The sequence below is a fragment of the Nerophis ophidion genome, linkage group LG04 (assembly GCF_033978795.1).
Source record: "Nerophis ophidion isolate RoL-2023_Sa linkage group LG04, RoL_Noph_v1.0, whole genome shotgun sequence".
Classification (NCBI taxonomy): Eukaryota; Metazoa; Chordata; class Actinopteri; order Syngnathiformes; family Syngnathidae; genus Nerophis; species Nerophis ophidion.
In genome coordinates this window covers 54133435-54153798 of record NC_084614.1, presented here as the reverse complement: position 1 = coordinate 54153798, position 20364 = coordinate 54133435, and the positions used below count along the sequence as shown (strand labels likewise).

The 20364-nt window shown below is 39.2% G+C and overlaps 1 protein-coding gene across 5 annotated transcripts in view; it reads left to right on the top strand.

Moving 5' to 3' along the window:
• LOC133551558 (disks large homolog 4-like) overlaps positions 1 to 20364 on the top strand; it is a 195420-nt gene that overhangs the window by 97479 nt on the left and 77577 nt on the right. For all 5 annotated transcript variants that reach the window (XM_061898383.1, XM_061898380.1, XM_061898379.1 and 2 more), the window contains exon 2: positions 12669 to 12830. In XM_061898383.1, coding sequence (XP_061754367.1) covers positions 12669 to 12830 — 162 coding nt within the window. The remainder of the gene's footprint in view (positions 1 to 12668; positions 12831 to 20364) is intronic.

Genomic DNA, 20364 nt, shown 5'->3' with positions numbered 1-20364 from the left:
TTGTTTTGATCACATTTGTTAGTTAGTGGGATTACACCAAATGAAACCTCAGTGAACCACACCCTATGATTTGTGTTATTTTCCTACCTATGCTTGTTGTTTGACCAGATTCTACGTGGACATACATATGGTCATTAATACAAACCTGGTGCCTCATTCTTATCAGAGTGCCCATTGTGTTAATGGTTGATGTGATCAATGTTTTGTTTACATTTTGTGAATAGTTTAACCAAGCAGGGTTTGGTTTAGTGCTTCTAAGATTCCAGTCAATGTAGTTTCATTCATATTCAGCAGTGAAGAGCGATGTTCTTAATGTACACGCTTCATGTGAAATGAGCAGACAATGTAAAAACCTCATTGGAGCAGCAGCTGTTTGAATTAATCATAAATATTTTGTCAAGTGATTTTCCTGTCTAATGCATAAATGAGGAACTCCTCACAGTTCCTTTAACATGCCAGTTTGTGGAAATTACCTGCCTGAGAGGACAAGGTTGACTTTCCTTCCTTCTTCGCCTAATGCGCCATCGTCTAAAAGCTCCAAGCTCGCTGCTTGAATTACAAAACGGAGATGACGGAAGATAGCATTTGACATTTGCTCTACATTACTTCAACTCATCGAACCATTAAAGGGACGGTTTATTCAGTCACTCAGCGTTGGATTTATATCGCAGTGCATGCAAACGTAAGATCTGAAGACTCTCCTTATAATGACCTTTACAACTGATTATTTCCCTTAAGATCCACAGGCTTCCCTCTCTCTCATACACTGATTCAATAAAGTCACTCAATGGACCCAAATGCATTTCGTTGCTCTGGTAATTTAAAGGTCTGGTAAAGCTATTCTAATTGTCGCATGCTGTAATTAACATATTGCATGCATGAACAGAATCCATGGGAAGCCATTTCTTCATGTGAGGTCCAATTACAGTTATTATAAGTAATTATATACTTTAATGTCAGCGTACACTACATCAGCAACTATATTCCTTACATTCATTCATGTATCCGTGTGTACGTGTTTAACGGTGTGTGACACACTGTGTGAGGATATACATGCAGTTTATTCTCCGTAGTGGATAACAGGGCTATTTTTCTGAATTGTGTAACTTTGACAAAATAAATAGAGCACACACAAACGTCCACTGCAGAGGAGACTGGTATACTCATACACTGTATGTACACTACTGCATATACCAGGGTTCCTCAATTACATGATTTTTCTCAGCAGACACTGTAAGGGCTGGTACCATTCAAAAATAATGTATAATTATAATATAACAACATAGGTCAAATGAACTACAACAATGACAATAGTGCATGATAACATTTACCCTGACCGTCCCCACATTTCAGAGTGCAAACATTATTCCCCATTGAGCTTTCAAGCCAATCACAATCTACGTAGCTTCTCTATCAATGAGCTTTCTGTAAAACTGTATGGTTTTATTATTTGGGTGATGTTTGGCGGGCCAAATTAAAGACTTCGGCCTACTGAAGACCTCTATACAGTACTTGTATGTATAGTATATTCAAGACTGTACTAAACCTGCTCAGTGGCCTTGGGGGTAGAGTGTCTGCCCTGAGAGCGGTAGGTCGTGAGTTCAAAACCCGGCCGAGTCATACCAAAGACTATAAGAATAGGACCCACCACCTCCCTGTTTTGTACTCAGCATCAAGGGTTGGAATGAGGGGGTTAAATCACCACAATTATTACTGAGCGCAGCCACCGCTGCTGTTCACTGCTCGCCTCACCTCCCAGGGGGTGGAACAAGGGGATGGGTCAAATGCAGGGATTAATTTCACAACACCTAGTGTGTGTGTGACTATTAGTGGTACTTTAACTTTAGTTAATAGGCTTTGTATATGCCAATTTAGGGTGCAACGATTTGTCGTCAAAAATTGCTAATATTTCTCTCCGACAAATTAACTTGACGTCATTACACGTGTTTTTCCGGATGGAAAAAAACATGCCGGTGTTAGGGCCACTGGTGACCGGGAAGAAAGAGGAAGAGTGAAATCCCTGCAAAAACCACTGTGAGTAAAAACTAAACCCTTCAAAGACACAATAACTTGATATTGCTATTCATGGCAGTTTGCGTGGGACCATTTAAATGTTGGCTGTTTGAAGAACACAGTTTAGGAATCACGTCGGTAAGATATTTACTGTAGTAGTTATGGGTTAAATGAGACGGAAGCAGTGATGCCTTATGAAACACAAGGAGTGATACAGCATCCCTTGATGTGTGAGTCACTAAAAAAAAAACAAAAAAAAACACATGATCGATACAACTGCTGTGTCATTTGACAGCAAAGTCTCAAACTGTGTATCCGAAAAAAACTCTCTTGTGTTTAGTACAACTTGTCCTAAATGAAGTCAGAGGAATGGCATGCCATATTTGAGAATGGTTTTCATCTCAATCATTGATCTAAATGGAATTAAAAAAAAAAAAAAGATAAACTTCCACAAGTGAGGGATCATTTCGATCCCAATGCACCACATAAGGTAAATTATCTTCCTTTCCTGTTTACTGTTTTACTCATTGGACAGAGTTGCGCAATTTACAATCCTTTCTGCGCCGGTATACGTTAAAACTAAATCCATCCATCCATCCATTTCCTACCGCTTGTCCCTTTTTGGGGTCGCGAAGGGTGCTGGAGCCTACCTCAGGTGTAGTCAGGAAAAAGACAGGGTACACTCTGAACATGTCGCCACCTCATCACAGGGCCGATACAGATGGACAGACACCATTCACACTCACATTCACACACTAGGACCAATTTAGTGTTGCCAATCAACCTATCCCCAGGTGCATGTCTTTGGCGGTGGGAGAAAGCCGGGGCACCCAAACGGGGAGAACATGCAAACTCCACACAGAAAGATCCCGAGCCCGGGATTGAACCCAGGACTACTTCGTATTGTGAGGCACATGCACTAACCCCTGTTCCACCGTGCTGCCGTTAAAACTAAATATATTTGCTATATTCATTTTATCTTGGGGGCGGGATGGCGTGGTGGGTAGAGCAGCCGTGCCAGAAACTTGAGGGTTGCAGGTTCGCTCCCCGCCTCTTGCCATCCCAAATCACTTTCGTTGTGTCCTTGGGCTGGACACTTCACCCTTTCCCCCAGTTCACACTGGTGAATGACTGATGAATGATATAGGTCAGTGGTTCTTAACCTGGGTTCGATCGAACCCTAGGGGTTCGGTGAGTTGGCCTCAGGGGTTCGGCGGAGGTCGAGACACACCCAACTCTACGTGTAAATAAAAACTTCTCCCTTTCGGCGTATTATGGATACTCCCAAAACGATGTTTCCTCTAATTTTTACCATCTGATTTGCAGGTGTGTAATTTGTTGTGGTTTATGCACAATTCATTTTGTGCAACTTTGTCTTAAATAAAAAAATAAAAAAGGTATTTTTTTTTACCAAAGAAGGGTTCGCTGAATGTGCATATGAAACTGGCGGGGTTCCGTACCTCCAACAAGGTTAAGAAGCACTGATATAGGTGGTGGTCGGAAGGGCCATAGGCTGGGAACTGGCAGCCACGCTTCCGTCAGTCTACTCCAGGGTAGCCGTGGCTACATAAAATAGCTTACCACCACCAGGAGTGAATGAATGATGGGTTCTCACTTATCTGTAAAGCGCTTTGAGTGTCTAAAAAAAACGCTATATAAATTGAATCCATTATTATTATCCATCCATCCATCCATTTCTACCGCTTATTCATATTATTATTTGCAGGTCAAAGGTAATTACTGTTTAACTCCAGCAGATGGAGGATGACCAATTGAAACACTACCACAGTATCAGTATAGTGTCATTACAGGTAATGAATGTTCCATACGCTCACTGAGGTGTCATTTACCCATCACTAATGATTAGAATGTTACCTACTCTAGCTAGCTAACAACAGAGAGACAGTGTTGTGAAATAAATAAATACATAATCCGATTACATGACTAATTGTTAAAGATAGTCGATGGCATATCAACTATCAAAATAGTCTTTAGTTGCAGCCCTAATGCTAATAGTGCGTAACTGTGCAACAAGCGTACAATTTATTGGTCACAGTGAGCGTACCTCACCCCCCCACTTTGCAAGGGAACCTATAAGGATCGACTGCCATTACCGCCCCACACAAGTGGGACACAAGGCAGCATTATGGTCAGTCATGCCGGAAAGGGGGAGGCACCGAAGCGCTTCAGGCGATTGTGTATTTGATTTGCTTTGTTTTAGTTCATATCCAATATAGTCAATTTATTAACATGCTATAGAGGCTGGTAAGCTTCAGGATGTACTGAATGTTGTACAGTAGAAGTATCGACTTCCAATTATGGCAACCACAACAAATGACATTATTTTCTCTGCATGAATTTGTCTATTGTCTTTTTTTTGGTCCATCCACCCCACCCTGCTCTTACATATCCATCTCTATTTCACTCCTTCTCTTGCTCGCTTGCTGCCTCAGTGAAATGTGATCCAGGGCCGATACCGTGGCACTGCAATCTCTGTGCTGCTCCGGTTGCTAGGCAGCCTGTCTGAGATGGTCTCATGTCCCGCCCTCTCCGACGGCCTCCAAAAAAAGATGAGCGAGGCAGTACAGTGGCAGGCCTGGACATTAGTCTATTAGACAATATTTTGATGACCCCCCCTCCAATGGACATCACTCACATCTGCAGTGCGTCGCAGCAGACGGTGTGTTTTATAACAACACGCCAACAAGCCAAACTATAGGACACTGCTCACCTTCTGACGCTTGTAATGGAAAATGCTGCGTGCAGATTTTTGTGTCATCACACCTCCGACAAAACCTACCGTGTGTGGCTAACGCGGTGGGCTGCTGGCCGTCTGCCTATGTGTGGGATCCCTGCAGGGGGGAATGTGGGGGTAAGGTTACGAGGAAGAACATGCATGATCTGCAGTGAGTCACGGCATTGAATGCTCACAATAAACATTACATACTGTCCTGTGCAAAATACAATTATGTTCTTTTTTTTTTTTTAGCAAGGGTATAGTAGTAACTACAATGTATCTCTGTAAAGAAGTAGAAGTAAAAAAGTGAACATTACAATTCTGCGCCCCATTGATATTCTATTAAAATTTGCATAGGCCTGGGCGATATGGCCTGAAAAATAAAATCCCCAATTTTTTTTTTTTACAAAAAATTGGATTTATGATTTTTCTCTTACGTTTTAAAGAATACAAATGACAGAGATAATTCAAAATAATATTTTTCTTTAATTTAATGAATTAGTTTGAAATGATACTGCATACACTGCATCTTACCCAATGTGTATATTGTTGTTCTTTTTAGACTAGCTGTAACTTGTGCTTTTTATGGAATAATTTTTTAAGAATTTAAAGGCCTACTGAAATAAGATTTTCTTATTCAAACGGGGATAGCACGTCCATTCTATGTGTCATACTTGATCATTTTGCGATATTGCATATTTTTGCTGAAAGGATTTAGTAGAGAACATCCACGATAAAGTTTGCAACTGTCGGTGTTAAGAGAAAAGCCCTGCCTCTACCGGAAGTCGCAGACTATGACGTCGCAAGTGTGGGGGCTCCTCACATATTCACATTGTTTTTAATGGGAGCCTCCAACAAAAAGTGCTATTCGGACCGAGAAAACGACAATTTCCCCATTAATTTGAGCGACGATGATGGATTTGTGTTTGAGGATATTAATAGCGACGGACTAGAAAAAAAACAAAACGCAAATGCATTGGAACGGATTTCGATGTTTTTAAACACATTTACTAGGATAATTATTGGAAATCCCTTATCTTTCTATTGTGTTGCTAGTGTTTTAGTGAGTTTAATATTACCTGATAGTCGGAGGGGTGTGTCCACGGTATCTTGACGCCAATGTCTCAGGGGAGTCGACGGCAGTTTAATGGACGGCCCATGCTCAGGACTATAGTTTCTTTCAGTAAAGTAAATGCAGCTTTTTTCATTCACACATCTTGGTGGTGTGCAGAGCTGCTTTAGTGATCACTCTACACATTGTGATTCTTTCTCATCCTACATGGCATCATCATACATATATTCTGTAAATGATTCCAACATAGTAAAATTCCAACATAGTAAATTGATTTTTAGCCCGGAGTTTATCATTGCATTTTGTTCGCCTCAAAAAGAGGTGTATTTCCCGCACTCGGCTGGAGGCTTTGGTACACTCAAATGCTGGAATAAGTTAGTTGTGCGGATGCCTTTTTGAAATAAACTTTGTACCATGAAGTCACTTGTTCCACGCCTGCTATCGCAAAACCAAAGTAGTGAGAACACTTTTCTTTTCTGTGGAAAATACTTTTTGCTCACATTAGCGATAACCTTAGCCATGTTTTGCGATGTGTGCTGCTAAGGAAGTAAGGGGACAGTACAAGCCACGGAAGCTCCTGAAGGGCAAACATTATGCCAGAGCAAAGGAGAAAAAATCATATTTTTGATTTTTTAAATCGTCTGCAACAAAAAACTTGAATATATTGATAGAATCGATATGTTGCGTAGGCCTACATTTGCATTTGAAAATAAGGGTGATTTCGAGGAACATAAGGTAAACACACATTCCTGGGCACCCCTGGAAGGCCCCAGACGACTTCAGATGTGTATCAGCTTGATTTGAGAAAAGGACTTTTAGCAAAATTCAGTCATGTTTAAAGGCTTAATTAATTGAGTTAACGGAGTCTGGGGTGAGCAGAAAACGCTGCAAAATATGCCCTACATATGGGAGGGTCATTGTTCCACACTTTGATCCTTTGATATCCATCAAAACAATATATTAAAAAGGAAAAATCCCCTACCGCAACACTTAAGTGTTTTGCCACTCACTTTCATATAAAAGATTACTATTCTATTCTTCAATCCATCTATTTTCGACCACTTGTCCCTTTCGGGGTCGCAGGTGGGCTGGAGCCTACCCTAGCTGTCCAAGGTACACACACCCTGGACAAATCACCACCTCATCGCAGAACCAACACAGATAGACTGATAACAATCACATTCACACACTAGGGCCAATTTAGTGTTGCCAATCAACCTATCCCCAGTTGCATGTCTTGGGAGTGTGAGATGAAGCCGCAGTACCTGGAGAGAACCCACGCAAAATACAATATTTAACTTAATCCAAAAAAGGGTAATAATCATTTTTAACTTAAATGCACACGAGCGTCTCATCTGTAAATACTTGTGGATATAACTTTTAATTATCTTTCTAATTGTATCTTCTATCCATCCATCCATCCATCCATTTTCTACCGCTTATTCCCCTTTGGGGTCGCTGGTGCCTACCTCAGATACAATCGAGCGGAAGGCGGGGTACACCCTGAACAAGTCGCCACCTCATCACAGGACCAACACAGATAGACAGACAACATTCACACTCACATTCACACACTAGGGACCATTTAGTGTTGCCAATCAACCTATCCTCAGGTGCATGTCTTTGGAGGTGGGAGGAAGCCGGAGTTCCCGTAGGGAACCCACGCATTTACGAAGACGATATGCAAACTCCACACAGAAAGATCCCTAGCCCGGGATTGAACTCTGACTACTCAGGACCTTCGTACTGTGAGGCAGACGCACCAACCCCTCTTCCACCGTGAAGCCCTCTAATTCTATCCGTCCTACTTTTTTTTAACAATCGCTCAATGACTGCAGTGCAAAAGGTCGTTATAACAACAGACGTTGGTGGTATTTTTTTACTCAGTACTTTATGCTCTGACGTTGAATGCCCTGAGGTCATACAATTTGGAATTCACAAAAAGAGATTTTAGGTTGGTGGCAGTTTGACTTTGGAACAGATTATTTCAATGTCCACTTACACCAGGGGTAAGAAACCTATGGCTCTAGAGCCAGATACGGCTCTTTTGATGACTGCATCTGGCTCTCTGATAAATCTGAGCTGATGTTGCTTAACACGATAAGTAATGAATAATTCCACTTGTAATCACAGTGTTAAAAATATTGTTCAAAATATAAAACATTCTCATGCATTTTTGATCCATCCATCTGTTTTCTACCGCACCTGTTCAAGAAGTTGCGTTAATGGTAAGAAGTTATTTATTTATTATTGGTTAGTGTGGGGCTTGCCCTCTTGGGGGTTCTTCAGACCCCCAAGCACCGACATGAGAGCCTGTTTAAGGGTTACAATATTGTTTTATTTTTCAATAAGTCTCTCAGTTGCTTTCCAGCAATAGTTTTTCCAGCCCCAACCCCATCTCTCCTCCTGGCTTCTGTTTATAACAGAGCGACAGGTGATTAGATAACAAGGCCCAGGTGGGCCATCTACGCACCTGTCGCTGCAGGCCCGCAGGCCACGCCTCCTCCACAGTTAACTTCAGAATAACAATGTTATTACAAAGAATGAGAGACCTATTATACTCTAGAATTGTTGGTCTTACCTAAAAATGCACGTGTTTAGTTGTGTTCAGTGTTAAAAAAAAAAATTATATGGCTCTTACGGAAATATATTTTAAAATATTTGGCTTTTTGGCTCTCTCAGCCAAATAGGTTCCCGACCCCTGCCTTACACCAACAGCCATCAGACTGTATAATGCATATGTTCCTATTTGACTGTACTTGAATGTGTAATAGACTGTATTTATATCATTCACATGTGAATAATGCTGTATAATTGACTGTATTTATATTATTCACATGCAACTAATGCTGTACAATGGACTGTATTTATATTATTCACATGTAAAAAATACCTAAGTGTTTGTTTATTGTGAGCAAACTGTGGTGCTGAATTTCCCCCAGGGATCAATAAAATACTTTCTATTCTATTCTAATTGTGTTTTACTCCATTGTGTAATGTGATTCAAGGTACAAGATGGGATTTTTTTTCATTAAAATTAGGGGTGTCCAAATCCAATATTGATATTGGTCCAATATCATCAAAAATACAAGTATTGGATGAGATCAGCTTCCATCTAAAATCTTGCAAGATAAGGTCCCATACAAGCAGAGAAGTCATTTACAAAAGGTAAACATGTTCGTCTGTATTGTAAGCTACTATGAGCGAGTAGCTACACAACAACAGCTAAGCACATAATGGCTCAAAATATAGACGTACTAAATAAGTAGGGTTATATATCGATAGATCGATTTATATTCCAAAAGTATATAGATCTGTGTTTGACAAGTTTGCCTTCCAAAAGATAGGCATCGATACAAGATCGTTTTAAAAGAAAATCAATCAAGTAGAAAAAGAAAAACAGTAGGTAGGCAAAGTTTATAAGAAATTTTGCACATGTAGGAAAAAAAAAGCCAAAGGTTAAGTCTATTTTGCCCGTCTGTAGCATCATCAAAACCAAATTGGCAGACAACTGACACTTTATACAGCAGGTAAATCTAATGTTAAAATGTTGTACACTGTACTTTTATTGAAATATGCTTGGATGTTGACAATGTGTTTAGAAAGTGTTTCCTCATGTTAATTCAACCTTAAGTGTTGGTTGCACTTTGTTCAAATAAGATGTAAATGCATTGGCCCATCCATCCATCCATTTTCTACCAGCTTATTCCCTTCAGGGTTGCGGGGCCATTAAATGTTATTTACTTGCTTGTTTGTATCCATAATTCATTTATACATAATTCCCTCACATATGTTAATTGCCAACACTAAATCTGCCCTAGTGTGTGAATGTGAGTGTGAATGTTGTCTATCTGTGTTGGCCCTGCGAGGAGGTGGCGACTTGTCCAGGGTGTAAACGACCTTCCGCCCGATTGTAACTGAGATGGGCGCCAGCGCCCCCCGCGACCCTAAAAGGGAATAAGCAGTAGAAAATGGATGGATGGATAATTCTCTCACATAAACTATTTGGCAACACTAAATTGGCCCTAGTGTGTGAATGTGAGTGTGAATGTTGTCTGTCTATCTGTGTTGGCCCTGTGATGAGGTGGGGACATGTCCAGGGTGTATCCTGCTTACTGTCAAAATGCAGCTGAAATAGGATCCAGCACCCCCCGCTACCCCAAAAGGGACAAGCGGTAGAAAATGTATGGATGGACGGATAATTTCCTCGCAAGAAATAACAGGAATATAGGAAACATCACCTGCAGTGTCCAGTATCCAGAATTTATTCACACAGTACCACTTTTTTTTTTTTTTTTGCTAAAAAGTTTATTAAACCGATTTCAACTCACTGAATACATATCAAATTTAATTGTTGTTAAAATGAATCGTTACAACCCTATTAATAAGTGTCCTTAATTGAAAAATATTGCAGTCTAAAACACATTTGTTAAAATAAACAAGTATCAAATAAGTATAATTGCATATTAGATTAGAAAGTATCCAGTAACAAACGTGTCTGCATCATTCAACTGCCTCATGAGTCATATGCTTAGCCTAATAAATCTTTTTGACAACTTAGTGTCGCCAAAAAACAAATTACTACTCCACTTCAATTTAAAGAGAGACATGTCCATTTCAGACAGTTAAAAATAAATAGGTTATGTATTTTTAATTCCTACCACCGTTGTCTTTTTGATCAATTTCACTTGGTCAAGTATTTTCTAACATTCCACACTACAATATGATAAAAGTATGTGCTATGATTTGTGCTGACATTGTATCGAGTTGATATCGGTATCATACAATACTTAAGGCTCCAATATTAGTATCATATCGGCAGTGGTAAAGTTGTATCGCGAAAACTAGGTAAAACCGTTCTATCAAGACTGTACAGTGCGAGAATTTCAGTCTCATTTGCGACTTAAAATAGTGTGAGTATCGGGAAAAAAAAAGTTGCAAATACAGATTTTACCCTTTAATTTGCTCCTGAAATAAATCCACCCAAATTTCATCAAACTACAGTAAAATGTTTGCCCATTTGTATATGTTTGAAAACCATTACCAAATGAAGAAGTGATAGACGCGAAAGTATTTATCACTCTGTGCGCGCTGACAGCTGTGTGCGTGTGCGTGCCACTTGTGCCATGCACAGAGGGGAGCAGAGCAGTAGCTAGCGAGGCTGCGTGTGAGCTCCAAGTCTTACAAATCGGAAGAAACCAGGTCCTAGTTGGAGGAACTGATCAGTAAAAGATGTTTTTTTCCACAACCTTAAAACTTGACATAAAGCACACACTGAAACGTAACTGCATTTTGTGAGGTATTTTAAGTAACACAATAATTACTTTACCTAGTAATTCATTACATTCATTAGATAATCTTTTAAAAAGCCGCTGCGTGACCAGGGCCCAGAAAATATGCAGAGACTCCTCCCACCCCCACCAAAGACTGTTTTCACTGCTGGACTATAAAAAGAGGTGCCGCACACTCCAATGCAGAACCTCTAGGTTCTGTAACAGCTTCTTCCCTCAGGCCATGAGACTCTTGAACGCATAATAATCCCCTCAATTCCTCCAAAAAAGGAATTAACTTGCTGGAATATAAAGACAATATAACATACATCCACAAATGTGGATGCATATGCAAAAGTGCAATACATCTTTCTGTACAGTAATATATTTATTTATATCTGCACCTTATTGTTCTTTTATCATGCACTAAAATGGGCTAATGCAACAAAATGCAGTTCTTATCTGTACTTTAAAAGTTCAGATATTAATGACAATAAAAGGAAGTCTAAGTCTCTAAGTCTAAGGAAGTACTTCAATTAATGTTTGGTAAAGTAACGAGTAACTATAATAACTTTTTAAAAGTAAATGTCAGAACACAGCCTGTCACACAGCATCATGAAGCAATTAGTAGGTTGGTGTTCCTGGCTAAAATTTTTGTGAGTATGTCCTACAATAATGTTTACCTATAAAAACACCATTGTTAAAGGTCAATTATTTTCATCTTTCTGCTAACGTTTAAACATGTTCTCTTAAAACAGGGCACTTTATATCCCATGTTGTTCTTTTGTGGTTTTGTTAGCTAAAGAGCTAAGCATAACAATGTTTTTTTTTAAATAAGATTCAAGATTACATTTGACTTTTTTTATATTAATGTCAAGGTTTTTTTCTTTTTTCTTATCCCACAACACCTCTTAAGTTAGGATAGTGTTATGCAAAACCTACTTTTCTTACTTATCGGTACTTTTTTTTGTGTATTTGGCATCCCCCATCCGTCTTGAAAATGCAAAATCAAAGCACGGTGGAGATATATTTAGTTACGTCAAGAAATATTTCCACTCGTGGGTTAGTTTATAAGCCATACTATATTGGGATATGAGTTTTGAGAAATATCCCCCACCTCTGCACTTGTGTTAGCAACAGTACTAGTACAGTTTAGGGATGTTCTGTGTGTTTAATTGAGTGTTTTAGTGTTATAGTGTTATAGTTCTGTGTGTTTAATTGAGTGTTATAGTGTTATAGTGTTATAGTTCTGTGTGTTTAATTGAGTGTTATAGTGTTATAGTGTTATAGTTCTGTGTGTTTAATTGAGTGTTATAGTAGGCCAGATGATGATGGCATTGTGTTTATATGTACAGTATGGGGGCACATGTGTACATTTAGTGTTAAGAACAATATCGTGATATGTGAGACATTTCATATAGGCCTTAATTTTTTCTATGCTACAAAACATTTTGTGCTCCTATTTTTTAATTTTTTTTATTTAGTAGGACCAGTGCTTCTAGTGAAAAAGCTAAGCGTACAGCCCTGTCCATGCCAATAACTGATTCCTAATCCATTTATTGATTTGTTTCTGCAGAAGTACAGGTACCAAGATGAGGAGACGCCCCCCTTGGAGCACAGTCCAGCACATCTGGCTCCAGGGAAAAGTGCCGAAATGCTTCACATGAGCGACAAGAATCTTGCTGCCATGGAGGCCATACATGGCTACACACCACACACGCATATCTCTCCAGTCAAGGTAAGGAGCAAACAAACCCGCACAGGCACTTCTGATCGTTGCTTATTAATATGTAACACCATTACCACAGCTCTTTGTGCTCCCAACAGTCAGCACTTTAAGAGTGGACCATGTACACAGCTGAGTAGAACAGTTATTCTCAAACTGTGGTACCACTAGTGGTACATCCGCTCCATTTAGAGGTGTGCCAAAGAATCACTTAATTAAATATTCAAACAGTGTTTTTGTTCAAACTGTGTCTGTTGTGGCTAAAAATATTTCCTATACTTGGTAAATAAAATCTCTGCCTTTTTTTCAACAAATATTTAGACCCACTACTCTACTGTATTTTAGTGTCGGTCATTAAGGTGGTATTTGGAGAGCCAAGTGTTTACTGAGGTGGTACTTGGTGAAAAATGTTTGAGAACCATGAATTGATTAACGTGGACCCCGACTTAAACAAGTTGAAAAACTTATTCGGGTGTTACCATTTAGTGGTCAATTGTACGGAATATGTACTGAACTGTGCAATCTACTAATAAAAGTATCAATCAATCAATCAAAAAAACCATTGTTGTAGATAAACACACTTCTTGACATGGGGAATGAACACATTCCTTAGGACCACAGTGGCTAACATTGAAACAGATTAACCATGCGATGTCGGTCACAACAATGACAATAAAAAACATAATTACACGAGGCTCTTTTAAAATCAAAAATATGAAATGTATATGTATCATTTTATGTAAAATACCAACCCAGTGTATCTAGGAGGTAACTTCACACCAGGAATGTGTGAATAAGTGTTCTAAGAAATTCGAGATGCTATCTAAACAACATGAAAATGGAAGTGCAAGCGGACAGGAGGTGCATTTAAGAAATACTAGTCAGATACATTTATCCTAATAGGTTACATGGTGGAAGGCCGTAAAGCAGGGGTGTCAAATTCATTTTATCTCAGGGGCCGTATAGAGGAAAATCTATTCCTGCATGGGCTGCACTGGTAAAATCATGGCATAATACCTTTAAAATAAAGACAACTACAGATTGTTTTCTTTGTTTTACTCCCGCCAAAAATAGAACAAGATCATTCTGAAAATGTACTTATTACAAATAATCCTATTGCCAAAACACTTCTGAGAAGAAAAAGTGTCGTTTAAAAAACACCATGAATTTAGACTTTGTATCAGTGTATTTACAAAGCCATTAAACATTAAGCACTTCTTGTTTACCATTCTCATGTTGGCAGTTTACCATTAAAGACGTGTTTGGAAAAGAAACCAAGTGTTTTTCTCAAACCACTGCATTGGTGACATCCGCAACTGCAACCTTCCATTCATTTATCATCATTCAAATATTACAATTATCTAATACAAGCAAAACATTTCTCTAAATTACACCACAGCCAAAATCAAGGTAACATAACGACAAACAGAACAAATAACAAACGTAGAAACACACATTTTACAACGGAGTTTAAAGTGCGCATCACACTGTCAACCAATTGCAAGGGCTGCACAGAACTCTAACTACAAAGATGATTGTCTAGTTGACTTAAGTCTTTGCACCTTACCATTTAGTCATTTTATCCGTTGAGTGGTTAATTTACAATGAAATAAGGTAATGTGCGTTGCTACAGCATCAGTCTGCTGCTATCTGCTGCCAACCACAAAAGGAGCAGCAGATTGCTTGCACCTGCGCTGATTGGAGTAGCAGCAGCCAATACAGAGGGCACTTAAAGACAGCTGACACGACATCTTTTAACAAACTGACACGAGTGACATGAGTTACGCTTGAATTGCTATCGCGACATTCAGTGGACACATTTAGAACAGATTAAAGGTTGCAGCTCATTTTTATACTTAGCAAACTCATCTTGTGGGCCACAGGCCGGATTCAACCTCTTCGCAGGCCTGATACAGCCCTGTCGTATATGCAATAACACCGAAAAGTTTTATTGCTGTGTGTTTTTTAGCTGTGAAAATGATAATTTATCATGAAGCGCAGACTGCTGTCAGTAGAGTGGGAAATAGTCCAAAAAGTTTTGCACTGGTTAGGGAGTACCACAGTACATGTGCACGTCTTGTATGGGGAAAAAAAATTGAAACTACAGTGCTGCACTTTTTTTGACGAAAAATAGTTTCCAGCGATCAACAGTTACAGTTGACCTTAATAATGAATAAAAGAAAACAACATTATTTTGGTAGAAAGCCAACTGCCATGTGCAAAGTCTTGGGGCATTACTGTTTTTGTTGTTTTTATTTTTGTGCTATTCTAATATCGTAAAAAAATGCACACAAATACAAAACCCATATATAGAAACTGCAGGTGGTATAAGAAGTAAGGAAAGAACACATACATAATACACATACATATATATCTCAGGGGGTTCAATCGTTTGCAAACAGACTCCTTGGTTTGTCTTGGAAGACGTTTTGCCGCTCATTTGAGTAGGCTTCATCAGTTTGTGCTCATAGACTTAGACGGGTAAGATCTAGTCTAAACGGTTGTTTTTTTAAATATCCAATCCAATCCATTTTATTTATTTGGCACATTTAAACAACAATAACGTTTCCAAAGTGCTGCACAGCCATGTTAAAAACAATATTAAAAAAAACAATATTATGCTCCACCAATGACTGAATAAAAACAAAAAATAAATAAATAAAAAACCAATATAAAAACAAATATGATTAAAAACAATTTTAAAGGGTAAAATCAATTAAAACAGTGAAATAGAAATCAAAGTGTATAAAAAACACAAAGGACAACAGAGGACCACACAACTCAGGTAGTATAAAAATAGGTATTTGTGGTTTTGGCACCAACCGTTTGGACTAGAGCTGACCAATCAAGTCTATTATCACAAACTGATGAGTGATAATAATAATTTGGATTACTTAGTGACTGTGTATATGGAGCGTGTCTGCTTGAGATTTGTATTGAAAAAAGATGAACATAAACATTATACTGCAATCCATATTTTTGGTCTTTAGCTTCAAAAAGAAAAATACTTCTCACTGTGTGGCCACACATAAATTTAAGTCCTGACCTATTGTATATCTATATGAATAAATAACAGCTAAATGTACAATGCATCCAGGACTACAGAAAAAGGTATAAATCTTTAAATATGTTTTGTTATGTACGTAATAGTGCATACTGTATATGTTTTATTTATGTGAGCATGAGCTTTATTTGGTGGTGACACTATTGAGCGTCGCTGACTCCCATGTATTAAAACCTTTGCATGAGCTCTACATGGTTGAAACAGTGCACAGGATTAATCAACCTTTTATGCATAAAAAGTTTCTATGAATAACATTTGCGGTGAAAGTTATTTACACACATTTCATCCCGATAAACATTCTCTGTGCACAGCAACCTTGATAAATCAATCCCTCTGGACTGGGTGCTAGTCAATCACTGGGTACATGTAGAGACAGAAACCCCTTCATGCTCACATTCACACCATTATCTCCAAATGAAAAAAAGGCAGATGAGCTTACTGTACAGACACTAGAGATGCACGGTTTGCGGTCTCATCCGCGGAGTCCGCGGATAAACCGCGGGTCGGGTGGATGACATGACGAAAATATAGATTTTAATTAGATTCGGGCGGTTGAACCATCCAGAAATATTTGATATACATGGTTCTGGGATTGGTATCCTTTACCATTCAAAGAGCCATTTAAGACCCGTGTCACAAATCGAAGAAGACAATAGGAGACGCAAATATTCTCTAAAATGATTGCGGCCAGTCACCCAGTTAATAAGTATTAGGGCAGGCAATGAAGCCGTTGGCTTTGTCGCCTTCAACAACATGTTCGAACCGTTTGTCAGTCCAGCAACAAGTTGTGTGTGGCTTCCGCAGCGACATGCACACGGCTGCAAGGCATACTGGGTGACACACAGTACACTAATGGTTATGATATAAACAATTTTAACACTCTTAGTAATATGCGCCAAGCTGTGAAGCCACACTAAACAAGATTGACAAACACATTTCAGGAGAACATCCTCCCAGTAACACAACATAAACGCAACACAACAAATACCCAGAATCCTTTGTATCCATGATACTTACTGACTATTGTATACAGCCCGCTAGCAGAACCACCCCCCCCCCCCGCCCCCTCCCGTGCGTCAGTAAGGTGGGCGGGGTTGGGGGCGCAGGGGTTTAAAATCTATTTAGGAAGAGTCACGGATACAAAGGATTATGGGTATTTGTTGTGTTGCGTTCATATTAGTAAGTGTTAAAGTTGTTTATATCACAACCATCAGTGTACTCTGTATCACCCAATATGTCTTTCAATCTTGTACATGTGATTGCGGAAGCTGCACACAACATGTTGCCGGACTAACAATCGGTTTGTACATGTTGTTGAAGGTGTCAAAGCCAATGGCTTCACAGCACACCCATATTCTTGTCATCAGGATGAACACCATTGCATATTCGCGAGAACGTTAGCGGCTCCCATTGTCTTCATTACTCTGTGATACGGGTTTGAATAGCTCTGTGAGTGGTAAAGGTGGCCGACCTCTGATGTATTTCAGCGGGCGGTTGTAGTTCTGATAAAATGTTGGTTCGGGTGGACGGCGGGTGGATGACGACTTTGGTGATGCCGTTGCGGATGATATAATTGCCTATCCGCGCATCTCTAACAGACACTGAACTCATGTCTGATATCCGGTTGACACACGTCTTTCAAACACAAACAAATCTACACACCAAAGCTAAGTGGCATCAATAGGCTTGCCTTTTGTAAATGCAAAATTACTATACTGTACCGTGAAGCAGTGACACAGTACAGGATAGTAATTCTGCATTCACAAAAATGCAGGCCATAAGGCTCACTTCGTAAATGATTCCATGTGCACAGTAGTGTGATTCAACAGCTCGACTGGAGTTTGCTCCAAGGCAGCAGGAAGTGTTTATCTATGTCCCACATGGACTGCGATGTCACGGAGGAACAGCCTATATGTCCATTAAAATCCGCTCTTTTTAATGAGCGAAGAGAAGAGGCTGTGAGACTGAGCTTTGCCCCTGCTATTTAAATCAGATCCTACTCAGTTTGAGCTGTGCTGGTAATGGAGATTTGTCCTACGGGGTGCTGTGAGGTATTTTACGGAAAGCTTTTCAAACTGACAGCTGTGTGAATAGATGGGCACTGGAGAGTGCGTTCCAGGTAGGACGGCTACAAGGAGCAACTCACAGCACAAAACACCATGAACTCTTTTTAATGATCTTTTAATGAGCTTCACATCTGCATGTGAGCACAGTCAGTGAAGTCCCACCGTAAAAATGTCTAAAAATAGAGTGGAACCTCATTAAGTCAAACAATACAAATGTCAACCAAAATACCCTTGTAAGATGCGCTAAACTTCAAAGGTTAATTTTAACTTAAGTCGTATGTTGCTTATTGCAAACATACAGCTGTGTAATGATTTCACAACGTTTGCTTTTCCCTTCAACAACAACACCATGACCACTCCTTGCAGTCTTCATGAGACACAACAGAGACTACTTTGGGACAAATTATGATCCAGAACATAATATTTTTGAACCTCAATTTAACTAAGATGAGTTTTAGAAGCTTTGTGCTAAAAAGATCTATCTTTAGTGAAACATTAAGCATCATGTTGCAGTATTGCTAAGTGCTAAACAAGAAAATGTAAACTACCAACATAATAAAACCATGATTTACTGTACAATGTCCGAGGTCCTCACCCTATCTCTGAGGGTGATCCCAGACATCCTGCGAAGGAAACTTATTTCTGCCGATTGTTATCTCAACCACGGACATCTTATAAGTAGACGCAGCATCGAACACTACTGCCCACTGGCACTGACGAGGCGCGGGGCTGCCATCTTGGAGTTGTGATCAGCTCCACACAGAGCAAAGAACTGTCACACATTTAATTAATCTTACCTCACTGAATACCACTGATTTTCACGCTTTTTTTTGTCATACGTGTAGCTATGATAAGGACACATGTTTTGGCGTGTTTTATTATTCATAGTTTTCTTAACAGTAATAGAATATTCTTATATGCTATAAGTGACCAGACGTCCGAGATCAAAACTGGGAATATAATCCCCCAGGGGGTGGAAAAACGGTCAGCTATTTTTAAGTTGAAGAAACAATTTGATTAGGATATATGTACATGCGTATATCCTACATAAACAATGTATGAATACATCAGATATCTATATATCTTAGGGACCAATAGACTGTATCTCTGTTGTTGCAGCAGCAGAGAATTTATTCTGTCTTGACACTTTGTATTGATATTTTGTATTACATTTTTCCCTTAAATAATAATGTTTACTGTGATTGATTTATATGTATTTTTTATGTATGTCACTTTGGATAAAAGAGTCTGCCAAATACTTAAACATAAACATATATAAACACCTGAAAGTCTTTAAATCAGCTAAAACCACCAATCTGTTTCACTGGATTCAGAATAAAACCAAATTATGTCTCATCCAACAATGTTAGTGTTTGAATGTTGTTACTTAAAGACTTATTCCTGGTTACAATTATACAGTTAAAAAAGTATTGCCTCATACTTTGCCTAAAATGAGAATGCATCATAATCAGTGGCTAATTGGGTTGGAAAAGTAGACTAAATTTAGACTTGTATAATACTGTATAACCACTGTCCATCTGATTGTCTAGTTAGATAACGTATACTATCCCCCCCCCCCCCTTAAACAATCTGGACTGTGGTCCTAAATTTCACCCCTGTTGGCTTTTGCTCTCTTTATCTTCATCATTTATTTAAACTTTATGTAATTCAAGTATGACATTTGAAATTTAATTATTTCATTGACAAGCAATTCTATTATGGTCATACTCTTGTTTGCTAGCGGCTACGATTTCAGTACTATTGAAGATTTTTGCTCCTTCTCAACTCTGTGGTAATATTCTTTTCACAAAATACAACCAATAGTACATTAACGTTAAATCTTACTTGTGATAAGTAATTCCCCGATTCCTACTTTCAACAGTCCGCTCATTTGAGCAGGAAAACGCTGAACACCAGCCCGGCATCTTGGTTTTCTACTTGTCAACTGTCAGTTTAGGCTGCTCGCCGGCTCCTCGTCACCACTTCAAGATGGCGGCCGAATTTCTCGCATCACAGCAGCCAATGCTGTGTCTACTTATTAGATGTCTATAATCTCAACCTTGTCATTTTGTTCATTTCCCAAAGCTAATGACTATGGGTAAGAGTAGGAAAGTATACTGACCAGTATATTGAGAGCTTTGCCTTCGGTCTCAGCTACCTTTTCACCACAACAAACCGGTACAGTGACTGCATCACAGCCAGTGCTTCACCGATCCGTATGTCAATCTCGCATTGCATTTTTCCTTCACTCTTGAACAAGACCCTGAGATACTTGAACCCCTCCACTTGAGGCAGAACTTCACTCCCAACCTGGGTGGTGCAGTCCACTCTTTTCCGACTGAGAACCACGACCTCAGATTTAGAGGTGCAAATCCTCATTCCAGCAGCTTTACACTTGGCTGCAAACTGCCCCAGT